The sequence below is a fragment of the Amborella trichopoda genome, chromosome 2, assembly GCF_054954075.1.
Source record: "Amborella trichopoda isolate Santa Cruz 75 chromosome 2, AtrichopodaSantaCruz75HAP2 v2.0, whole genome shotgun sequence".
Lineage (NCBI taxonomy): Eukaryota > Viridiplantae > Streptophyta > Magnoliopsida > Amborellales > Amborellaceae > Amborella > Amborella trichopoda.
In genome coordinates, this window is record NC_142337.1 from 5124876 (window position 1) to 5138219 (window position 13344).

A 13344-nucleotide genomic window follows, 5' to 3' on the forward strand; every position below is an offset into this window, starting at 1 on the left:
GTGAAACTTGATATTTGGGTATCTCATAAAATTCTAAAAAATTTTCTTTTGAGTATGAGTCAAGTCAATAAATCATCACCGGCACCATGAATTCAGATCCAATAACGAACATTGATTATCACATCCTTGCACTAAAAATAAATGGTCTCATCATAGACCTTTGCGATTCAGTTTTTTCCCTAGAAAATGAATTTAAAACTCCTAAAATATTGAAAACTAACAGTTCAATATTGAAAACTAACCGTTCTAAGGTCCATTGAAACGGATGGTCCAGATCTCATGTTAAGAGAATGGTTTTGCAGATGGTTGGGTCCTCGATCATTCAGAATATGGAGAGGGTGCTACAATTATTCGGCTAAGAACACAGCTTTGCCAACTATTTTCATATTAAAAATAAAAAATTTAGGTAAAATTTAGGTATTTAATTTTAGATTTTATTTTCAGCTTATATATACGTGAGAATTTATTTTCATCCTATAAATGCAATTAATCAATATATACTAGGAAACCATGGGGTGAGGTTAAATTATTTTTCAAATTCCTAAAATTTAAAAGTATTGAAAATTTTTGGCTAAAAGTAAAAATAAAAACAAGGACTCCATGAGAATTTTTTATATGCGTCTACATGGAGAGATTAGTACTTGAGCGGAGAATGCATAACCCAAATCTCTTTTGTCCTATGCATTGAGATAAACGAATATCAACTGCATTTACTTATGCAAAATGTTTTGATAGGCCTGCATTTCTATCAAAATAAGTAAGCTTCAACCTCAACACTGATTGAGAATTCTAGTATTGGTGTCAGAAAAGCTTCAAATCGATCATCTCGGCCTTGACTATCATGTTGTGAAAGAAAAAATTGATTTTAAGCCCTAAAAATAATGTTTATTGTGACACATTATCTAGACCGTCTATTTTTCCCTAAAAATAAGTGTTCATAGATCTTATTGTATATTGTGATACATCATCTAGACCGTCCATTCTTCCCTAAAAATAAGTGTACATACATATATAAGATATATACCATATTTTTAGCCTACAAATTTTATAACCAATGATGGAAATTGATTTTAGAACCATCATAGAGATTTCCCATGCCCAAGGAATTTTCTGAATGAGGTTAAGAGGAGAGGCTTTACCTTTTTTCCATAAGGCTTAGGCCTTATAGAAACTACGTCCTTTATTTATAGGATGAAGTTCCTATAATACCTAGGATTTATGCAACCAAAATACAGCCTCACCTCAAATCCTTGTCCGAAAAGCACTTTGGGTAACAGAAATCTATATGATGGCTCTAAAATCAATTTTCAACATCGACAATAAATTTTGAAACTCAAAAACTTGTACAAATCGTGTGGATCTATGAATAATTATTTTTAGGGCGAAATGGATGGTCTAGATAATTTGTTACAACATATACTATGTTTAGAGCTTGAAATCCTATTTTCACAGAATCTATGAATACGTATTCTTAGGGCGAAATGGATGGTCTAGATAATTTCTTAGGGTGAAATGGATGGTCTAGATAATTTATTACGATATATACTATTTTTAGAGTTTGGAATACTTTTTTTTTTTATCTTAAAGCGAAATGGATGGTCTAGATAATTTATTACGATATGTACTATTTTTAGAGTTTAAATTATTATTTTTTTTAACATAATGTTCAAGCTGAGATGATTGAGTTGCAATTTTCGATGTTCGATGAGTTATGAGGGAGCTTTACTTATTTTGATAGAGTTGCAATTCTATCAGATGATTTTCCTTATTTATTATCGCAACCCTCTCTCTCTCTCTTTTCTCTAACAATATCATTTTCCTTATTTATATCGCAACCCTCTCTCTCTCTTCTCTCTCACGAGAAGGTTACTGGAATTTGAGACGTTTGCCTATGAAACCCAGCCTCTACGTCTTTGACCCAAACTGTGATTAAAACAATTGAAACAAAAGGCTAGTATTGCATGATGATCACACAAATATCCATCATGAGAAATTCAGTACATGCAATATAGATTAGACAAAAAAAATTTCTAAATATCTATCATGAGAAATTCAATACATGCAATATAAATTAGACAAAAAAACACTTAATCACCTTATTATTGACCATCTATTCAGAATCTATGTTAATTTATTAAATTTAAGAGAAAATTACGTATATATATATGTTATAGTTTTTGTTATTACCAAAATACCAAATAGTTTTCGTTGCTATTGGAATGTCTGTTTTTTTTCACTTCATAACAAAAAATTTAAAAATATACTTTTTTACTCTTTTTTTGTTTTTGAATGACCGAAAATAAGCAAAATATTGGAATTTGCATTCTTATTTTCCGTTGTTGAACAACCGAAAATATCGTGTTTTCGGTTGTTTAACATCGCAAAATGTCATATTTTCGGTTGTTCAACATCCGGAAATGTCATATTATGACAGAAGCTTGTAATTTGCATTCTCATTTTCGGTTGTTCAACAACCAAAAATATGACGTTTTCGGATGTTGAACAACCGAAAATAGAACATTTTCGAATGCTGAACAACCGAAAATAGAACTGCATATTGCAAAAGCTTAAACGAACCCCGTTTTTTTTTGTTGTTCAAGAACCAAAATTAGCTTATTTTTGGTTTTTGAACAACCGCAAATCCAGCCATTTCGATTATTCAAAAACCGAAAAAGAGTAAAAAAAATATTTTAAAAAAATTTTCGTTATGAAGAGAAAAAACGAACATTCCAGTAATAATGGAAACTATTTGGTATTTTAGTAATAACAGAAATTATAACGGATATATATATATATATAATTTTTCCTAAATTTAAATATGAATTTTTGTTTTTGATAAAAATTTTAAATTTAAATACGGATTTTATGTTGTCTATATGCTTCCTTTTGTTTTTTATGACAATTTTCTGTCCTGTATGCTTTTGAGCAATATTAATGGTGGCTTCACTATGAAGAATCATCATCCACAACCTCAAGATGACTATCAAGAAACCTTTTAACATGAGCACATGTAAAAAAAAAGTTGGTAGCTAGTTATGTCCCCGCAATTTGGGATCGAAAAGTACCCCTAGACAGGGCTTTCCCGCTGTGGGCTCTCCCGCTCCGAAACCCTTTTCCGGCGCTCAATATCCAGGATCTTGATTTGAACTCGTTTTAATTTTTTCGAGAGCTAACTCTTAATTATAAGATTCTCGATCACATTCACAATGGATCTAGATCCCACTATTCCTCGGAACACGTTCCTTAAAATTGTAGATCCCGTTCCTTAATAAATTAGAACCCCGCTCTCAGAAGTTTACGAGCGTGATCTCTACGTTCCCGAAACTCCATCCTTATAAGGTACTACTTTTATATACTTTTTATTTGAAATTACCTTTATTCTAAAGACAATAAATTTTTTGTAATTTTGAGTAGAATTGTTTTACCAATTTTTAACTTCCTAAAAGAAATTTCTTAAATAAAATTAACTTTTAAAATAAAATAAATATATTTTACGCCAAATTTTCACATGGTTTTTCCAACCTAAAATGACGATAAGGCATTTCCCAAATTTCAAACTTAGCTAAACAGGAGCAATACATGCCGAAGTTACATTCAGATGGTACCCAAACAACAACATTCCATTTTCAAAAAATATATTACTCCAGTAATGTACTATGCTAATAATTTGTTTCACAAGCAATATACTTTCAGGCGCACAAATGCCAACGTGACACCTATTTGCACATCATGTATGAGATTTTGAACAATAATAGCATTGATTATTTCATGAATATAATTGTATAGAGCATTGAAAGAATATATTTTATACAACATTAATGGAATTTAATTAATCCATGGACATCTAGGATTGGATGTGCATGGATCTAGCCCCATGGGCCATTGTGATGTCCAGTGCATGGATCTAGCCCCATTGGCCACTACTAGATAGAACAATGGTTTCTAAAATAAACCAAAAAGAGATCGCGTTTTTAAGAGAACGGGTTGTTGTGCTTAGTGGGAGTACTAATCCATGTATAATGGAGTTAGGTTCTTGACATAAGTGGAGTTCTGCGATAGAAGCACAGCCCAATTATGCACCTAACGTGATTCTTCTTTGAATGGAGCTCAAACATTTCTAAATAGGAATGCGCTCATTCTTCGATGAGAGTGTGACTCAACTTCAAATGAAATCTCAATCCTGTTATCAATAGGAGCGCGATCTTAATGAATATGAGAACACAATCCCATTTGACATGGAACGTGTACCTGTTAAATAAAGATCTAGATCCTAATGTATTGGGAACGCGCTCCATGTTCATACAGGATCTTGATCTACTACTTTTATTCTCACCCGAACTCTCTCCCCGAGCTCTGAAGCTTTGGGCAGCCGTCCATACGACACTCTTGCTCTCGAAACCGAAGTCGTTCTCGCTCTCACTCCTGGTTCTCGAGGTGAGTACTCAACCCATGCCCCATCCCAGTACTCAGACCAAAGCAGTGCTGAGTACGGTAGCAGCAAAAAACAAAGTTAAAAAATTATATATATATATATATATATATATATATATATATATATATATAAATTCCTTATTTTGTTAGATTTTTTATTTTTATTTTTAATATCCTCAAGTAGGAGACCCGGCTTGGGGAAACTTGGGCTCGCCGAGCCTGAGAACTCGGCACTCGGACTGACTAGTTAAATGCTCATTTGAATCCATGCGCTTTGGTAGGAACAGATTTGCTACGTAGTGAACGAAGCCCAAGTGTACTAGGAATAGGGGCTTTGGTAGGAACAGATTTGCTACGTAGTGAACGAAGCCCAAGTGTATTAGGAATAGGGTCTGGGTTTAAGGGAGGACTACTTAGTATACGTGACCCCTGGTCTCAGCCGTCAGATTTAAATAGATGGCTGAGATGGCTTGAGTCTAACCATCAGATCTTGCTAAGATGGCTTATATTTTTTTTTTATTATTATTCTACAAATAATTCGAAGCAAAATCTTGGACATGTATAGATATGACAAGGTGCACATGATAAAAACAATAAAAAAAATATTTCCGGTGATGAAAAATTACCAGAATACCCTTGAACATTATAGGGGCATTTTGGTCATTTATTTATAAAGAAAAAAAAAATTATTTTTCTAGGTTCACCCTACTTTTATGATGGGACGCCAAAAATTTCATCTAAAAATATTTTGTAGAAAAATAAATAAAAAATAAAACAATGTTTGGCATGACGTTGTGGTATAAACAATTGTAGCCGTTCAATTAAGATCGAACGGCTAAGAAGTGAGGTCACATATTACTTATATGTTGTTGGGTCACATAGAAACATTCCCCTAGGGTCAATTGGTTAGCAGTTGACCTGTGTAATGCTATGTATTAGGTTCTACTCTTATACTGACTTACCAAAAAAAAAAAAAATGTGTATTGGATATTTGAAATTGAAACATATAGTGGCTATGGTGTATCTAGACCATTCATTTTCAGAATTTTCAAGAGTTTATAGACGGTGTGATTGTACCATTATCAGAGTTTTAAATTTCATAATTAGAAGAAGATAAATTTCCATATCGGAAGAAATAATGGCATCAAAGTTACATATCTAAACAAGATTTGGATCAAATGGAGTATGTAGAGTCAAAATTGGACCAGGCAATCATTTTGAGCATTTTCAAGGCTCCCAACCATTTCTTATAATGATGTTAAAATTTGCTACATCATGACTATATAATTTTTTACCTTAAATATAAGAAAAAGTGTCTTGTGAGTCAGCTGACTCACTGGTCCATACAATCACAAACGTCCATCTTACATGAACATTCACAACTAAAGATTCTATCTAAAATATTTTAATAAAATATTTATTTTATTATATTTTATTTTCTATATTCATGTAGATCATGGATCAATATAAATTTGGATCTAAGATCGATACAAATAATGGGCTTTCAAGGGAACCCACACCAAAATAGTATGAGTCGGAGGACTCATAAAAACCGGGTCCTAAATATAATGGTGATATGCACCAAAATATTATGGAAGTTACCCTTGTAAATAACCACAATATGCTTTATGTTTGATTTTGTAGTTATACATAGATAGGTAGAGTTCATAGAATACAACCATTACATTGCTAGCATCCCTCCACATTAAAGTTTGTTGAACGTCCAACCAACAACATAGTATCCTCTTTATTTGGCTTCTTCATGCAATAAACTGCATATAAACAGTAAGGATACATGGAGGGACCATATTGTACTGCTAGAGAGAGAGAAAGAAATGAGTAGGACCCAAGGAGGAGTTGTGTTGTTGGTGAAGATGTATGGTTTATGAGGACTTAGAATCTTGGGACTTGGTGATTTTGGCTCCTAGTATGACAAGGCCACCCTTCCATTGCTGGCTCCACACCTCATACAATCCAAATATCATATCATCCTCTAAGTTAGCAGGCGTTGTGAAGGATACGGATCCTAGTTCTAGGGGAACCGTCTGTTCTTTTGACTTCTGCAAATCCACCTGCACATAGTCCACGGGTTCTTTGTTCTTAAACCAGACCACTACATACACCTCCACATCCTTCCAACCAAAGGCGTCGGGTTTCCAGATTATGTGAAACGTGACTTCGTATTTCGTGCTCGGTAGAAACATCTTTGCCGGGACCCGTGCGCTCACCTCTAGCCATGACACTTGCAGTAACTCCGCTACTGTCTCGGTGCTATTCGATTCGCTATGCTCCACCAAGAATGTCGACAAGTAAATCAAACGTAAGGAGAAGATGAAAATGTATCTTTATAAGATTGGTTAATTGAGAGTTCAAGATAGTCACAATCATCGTTAGCCGTTTCCTATGAAAATGGTATATGATTTAGGGTGTACCATTTGTCTCCACAAAGTCTAAGGTAAATTTAATCAGACTTTGAATGTAACCATTATGCATTTTCAAAAGAGTCCGAAATTCAAAAATAGAGTATCAAAAACTTTATTTTGGCACCATTCACCAACATGAATTTTGATTCTTTCCATATCTGCATTAATTTTTGAGTTGCAACATCCTATATGTAACTGAAATTACATCTTAAGTGACTTAAGATGCGTTCCATATCAAATCCCAATGAATTTCTACCGCTGAACCACACTTGAATAGGGCCTCACACCATTTTATATATGACGGCAACCTGAGTTTCGGATGAAAAGTTATTGCGTTCCACATTGTTTATCTTAATTATATTATAAAGATTTGACAAGTCTTTTAAAACAATACGTAGTTTATAATCTCTCCCCCTTTTACTTTAGTTTTTTGAAAATGCATTACTTATGCTTTACAATCTCTCTACCATCCTCTCTTTATAAGTCCATCTAAATAACCCAATTCACCATGATCAAAATAAATCATCCCAAGCAATTAAAATGCACATCTTGTTTGTAAATTTCATAAACCCATTATTTCCCTCATGCTATCTTCATTAGTTGAAATTGAGGCAAAGATAATTGAAGGATGTAAAACTAAGTTGTCAACTTTTAAACATGCATGTTTGGTTAGATCCTTCAATTAAGAAGAGAGCAAATAATGACAATCTAAAATGGTATATGATTAATCTACAATAAGGTAACTACTCAAATTTTGGTGGTCTACTTTAAACTGTCACTAAAATAAAAATATGAAAAACAGCAATAACGTTTCTCAAGTCTACTTTTCTAGTCTTATCGCCTATTGGAGCTACTTTTAAGTTCTTTTGTATCTTTTATTTTAAATTCTATCTTTTTCTTATCTTACCAATCATCCATATTAACACCATTATTTCAATTACACCCATTCTATAAATATGTTGTTTCTTGACCACCTAACATTTTGTCTTATAAAATACAGATGATCTTAAAGCAATCATATAAAGCTTCCCTTTTAGTTTTACAAATACGGAAGGAATAGCAACAAACAAACATAAGTTCTATTTTTTGAGGGGCAAAGGTAGAAATCATGAATTAAAGCTTAATCTCATGATGCACCAAGCCAATTGGTACAGAGGGTTTGACATCCAGGATAATGACTCAAAAGAGGTGTTCAAAGGAAAGATCTAGAGAATGGGTCATGCTCTAGCATTAATTATCATGGGTTGATATTGCGCCTACAGCATGTGGACGCTTAAAAGGTGCACATGCACTTTTTAATGGTTCAGATTGAACCAAGCTCATCCAAGGGCCAACAATGAATCTCGTTTTTTTTTTTTTATTATTTAAAAATATTAATCTGACATTTGGGTTTTAAGTTAATTTATATAAGTAAGTTTGAATAAAATTAATAAAAAATATTTTGCATAAAAATATTGATCAAAATAAATTTAGAAGTATTTTGGTGATTAAAAAACTTATTTAAAATATTTTTTACACATTTTATTTGGTTGTACTTTAAAAATACACCTACAATCAAACATTCACATATCTTATTTAAATAAAAAATAAGAAACGAGACTAATTTTCGGCCCTCGAATATGGCCATATGAGATCTCAGCATACTCGTAAAAAAGAGAACCAAGTAGCTGAAAAAATAAAATAAAATTATTACCCAGTTATTTTGCCCCTAGGAATCCAACGCCAATAACGTTCGTCTCCTCCCCATGCGATGTCAAGATCCGTGGCTTTGAGGACCTTCGATTCAGTAATCTGCTCCTGAAAATGCAAAAGATTTGACAATTTCATTCAAAAATCATACATTTAGATTCACGCTAGGCATAGTTATCAGATCGGATCCAACTGTCTAGTCAGATCATCAATAGAATTTTTTATCGGTCTGATCTAAAGCAAAAATCAAGTTTAATTGAAAATCGATTAAACATTTGACCAGTTTTAACTGGTGACCAATTTTGACTGGTCCGAGGGCTCTTTTTGGTAATATATTCGATGTGTTTAAAGTACATTTGATCGTAAACTGATTTTCAAAATCTATTTTTTTTACTAATTTTTTTAACCGTATTTAGATCTGTTTTGTTTAATCTTACTTTAAACGTATTTCCTACTTTTTGGATTCTTTTGTATTTTAAATTTTTTGAACACCTTTTTTGCTGCTACATTACTCGGGCTGAGTTACTAGTATCAATCCAAGTCAAAAAAAATATTTAAGTTTGTGAAGTGTTTTAAAAATCGGTAATCTTGTTCCGGATCTGGTGGGTGGCTTGGCCGATACCCTTTAGGAAAAAAATATCAGCCCTAATATGTCATATTTTTTTCCATGTGCTATACATTTACATGTTTTCGTTTATGATTTAAACTCAAAATCATTAAACACAACTATCTCCTATGTATGTATTCATGCAACTTTTTCTCTTTTTTCTTTTTATAAGTTTATTTATCTTTGGGTTGAACCACCGATTCACCTCACCCGATCGGTCCCAAAGGCCGATCCGATTTTTAAAACCCTACAGTTAAATGAAAAATTATTTTCAGAATTGTTGTAAAAGAATTCATATAGGGAAAGATGTCATTACATGGGAATGACAAAATCCTGCTCTGTCAAAAATATTTATATAAAACCTTAGCAAAATGTCATTAAAGCTACTTGATCAAGCATAGGAAATCAAGAGTCATTTTGTTCCAATTTTGGCACACTTTTATATTTCTTTTCAATTTTCTTTCTATTTTTTTTGTCTTTCCAAATCGCAAACAAATTTCAAGCAAAGCTTTAAAGAGTATTACCAAGATAACATGGAAAAGAAATTTATGCATTGGGAGGCAATTCTTTTTCTTTTTCTTTTCTATTTTCAATATACATGAATCTCTATGTTCATTGTTTGAAGCGTTCATGGATCGAAATATCACATAATGGATATGTTTTATCAATATCGGACCTGACCAAACCAGCTAGTCAAATCTATGACCTGTCCCTTCTCTAGTTTGGTCTGAAGCAGAAACCAGACTTTTAACTCAATAAAAATGGTGATAAATATATTCGACCGGTTTTGAGAAGTTGGTCTATCCTATTCTGACTAGATTCATACCATCAAAACAAGGTTATACAACTAGATTTCATATTTTTAAACTGCTATTTTGATTGTAATTTTATTATATTAGACCTCTCAACAATTTGATAGCTTATTAAAATAACACATAGCACTGTAATGCATGCCCATGCCGCATGCATGTGGAATCAGACACCTGCAATTTGTGGGCGTATGCCATCTACCAATGTATGTATGTATGCATGTAGATGAAACTTACATTCGAATCATGTTTTGTGGTAGAACGGTAGTGGCTTGCCATGATGGATAACTGGAGTGCTGAATGAGAAATCAGGTTGAAAGAATTTCTAGATTTATATAAGAAACAAACATCGTGCATAAAGCATGGAATCGAATAAATAAAAGGAGCAAAGTGGACTACACAAGTGGTACCTTACTGTGTGCGTGAGCAAGCATCTTTCGCCTTTTGTGAAAAAGTAGAGCGTGTTTAAGGCGCGATTTACAGCTTCCACATTTATTGCTAAGTGTTTTTGTTTTATATAGAGACGAGGCTCTAAACAATCAAATTTAAGCCTACCTCAAAACTTTCACTAGAAGATGTTGTTTTGATGCTCAAATATCTTTAAATTGATTATCTCGACATTAATGCATGGGCATGAGAAAAAAATGGATTTCAAGTTTGGGAAATAGTGTGTTTTGTAAAGCATTTTTGGACTGTCAATTTTCAAGTTTTCATAGATATATCAATCTACATTATTTTTGAAGCTTTAAACCTTATAAATAAATATGAAAATATATTTTAAAGCTATCACAAAGATTTCTAGTATTGGAACTGCATTTCTCGATACCATTTGTAGGTAAAAAGTTAGTGTACACTTAACTATCATTGGAGCATGTGATATTATCTTATGCTAATGTAAAATGCTCCATTGTTAGCAAGTTCATCAGCATCCAGCCACTAGTTGGATGTGTTACAGTTTTCTTCTCATCGCATCGCATCGTCCTATTTTCTTTTAGCCCCATTAGGAGCGCAGATTTTGATAAAAGCAAATTAAGAATTTATCAAAATACCTATAAACGATGAATTCAGTGTTTAAAAAAATGCCGAGTCGAACCGGACTCTCAGTTCGATTCGGGAATCGCCATGGACGGTTCCAATCGGTGAAAAAAACGGGAATCGTCCGGTTCTAGAGAGAACTGGATGATTCGGTACAGTGACTCGCCGATTCACTGTACGGAATCGGCGAGTCTCGTATGGAATAACATAAATTTTTTTTTTTTTTTTTTTTTTTTTGTTTTTTGGTAATCCATGATAGATTTTTTTGTAATACTTGATCGATTTTTTTGTAATCCATGATCGAATTTTTATTTTTATTTTTTTTGTAACCCACGATAGAATTTTTTGTAATCCATGATCGAATTTTTTGTAATCCATGATCGAAATGTTTGTTTTTTTTTCTTGTAATCCATGATAGAATTTTTTGTTTTTTTTTTTTTTTGTAACTCATGATAGAATTTTTTGTAATCCATGATCGAATGTTTTGTAATCCATGATCGAAATGTTTGTTTGTTTTTTGTAATCCATGATCGAAATGTTTGTTTTTTTTTTTGTAATCCATGATCGAATTTTTTGTTTTTTGTTTTTTTTGTAACCCATGATAGAGTTTTTTGTAATCCATGATTGAATTTTTTGTAATCCATGATCGAATTGTTTTTTGCTTTTTTTGTAATCCACGATGGAATGTTTTGTTTTTTTATGTTTTTTTTTTTTTTTGTAATCCATGATGGAATTTTATGTAATCCATGATCGAATTTTTTGTAATCCATGATCGAATTTTTTGTAATCCATGATTGAATTTTTTAGAAATTTGTGATTTTTTTTTTTTTATCCATGATCGAATTTTTTTTTGTAATCCATGATAGAATTTTTTGAAAATTTGTGATTTTTTTGTTTTAATCCATGATCGAATTTTTTTTTGTAATCCATGATAGAATTTTTTGAAAATTTGTGATTTTTTTGTTTTTAATCCATGATCGATTTTTTTGAAAATTTGTTAATTTGTTTTTTAATCCATATTATTCAAAGAGAAAATGAGAGAGATGATGATTCTGAGGCCACCCTATCCCAGCCATATTATTCACATATCGAGTCCCAACAACAACAGTGTAGGGATGAACATGACAGTGCAGGTGAGAATGAAGGATGGACAAGCTTCGGGGATTTTGGATTGGGAACACAACAAAACACTAATACTCAGGGATTTGGGAATAGTCAAACGCCTGCTAATATCGATGATTCGTTTTTAGATCGAATCAATGAATTGTTAAACGAATTCAATCAATGGCACCAGCTTGACCAAGAAGAACAATAACGTCATCTATCATTTTATTTTTAGATCATATGTTACTAATTTTATGCTTTATTGTAGTCCATGTATGTTGATATACTTATTCCATGATAATTTTATGTTTATCCTTTTGTGTGATGTAAATTAAATGCTGAATGGCGATTCATGCAGGGAAAGAACATATCAATATTCGTATATTCATTCAAAAACATGAAAATTCTTAATGGAGTACCCTCATTTCTTATTGAATTCCTAAAAAATAATATTTATAATGAATTTTAATAATTTTTTCGGATTTTTTTTAAGCTTTATTCTGACCGATTCACCTGATTCCCGATCCGAATCACCAATTCGCCGATCTGGATCGGTTTTTTAAGCTCCCGATCTGGGTCACCGATCCGTTTTTTAAACCATTGGATGAATTATTCATCATTTTAACTATTTGAAACTATTCCAACTCTGGACCATGTGTATTTCAATGGGTATTTTAAAATAAAATCAAAATATATAGGTAAAATGTTAAATATCCATCTCATGGGTACGTTGATAAATTTCCCAAGAAAAATTAGTAAAGGACAAAAGGGGAAAACTTTAAAACCGGAGTTCTTTTTTATAATTAGAGTTCTTTTTTATATGAGAGAGGTTTGTATAAGGTGTCAACCTTATACTAATGACATAAGGTAAGTACTATTGACGTAAGGTGCGCTTCAAAACTCTGCCAAAGATGCAGTTTTGGTACCATAAAGTGTTGCAATTTAAACTTCCAGAAATGGTGACGATCAAGCAAATCGATAAACACTTGCAAATTTTGAAAATAGGCAGTCCAGATATTGTGTTAGAAGATTAACTATTTTTAGGATTAAAAATACCTTTTTTTTTCATGTCTATGAATCTCGAGGCCGAGATGATCGATTTGAGGATTTTCCAGTATAAAAACAATCCTCACTATTGGGTTTTTTAGGTCTATCTTACCCATGTAGTATAAGGTTGAGACCTTATATAAACGTTTTCCTTTTTATAAAGAAGGCTTTTGTTTTTCGTGGTACGGTTAATTAATAA

The 13344-nt window shown here is 32.3% G+C and overlaps 1 protein-coding gene across 1 annotated transcript; it reads right to left on the minus strand.

Moving 5' to 3' along the window:
- Positions 1–6142: 6142 nt before the first annotated feature.
- On the minus strand, positions 6143–10261 carry LOC18443077 (protein PHLOEM PROTEIN 2-LIKE A9). Its single transcript, XM_006853278.4, has 3 exons — positions 10197–10261; positions 8548–8651; positions 6143–6714 (listed from the first exon to the last, which is right to left on the minus strand). Exons 1-3 carry the CDS (start codon positions 10236–10238, stop codon positions 6315–6317), a joined length of 546 nt encoding a protein of 181 aa, XP_006853340.1. The 5' UTR covers positions 10239–10261; the 3' UTR covers positions 6143–6314.
- Positions 10262–13344: the final 3083 nt, after the last annotated feature.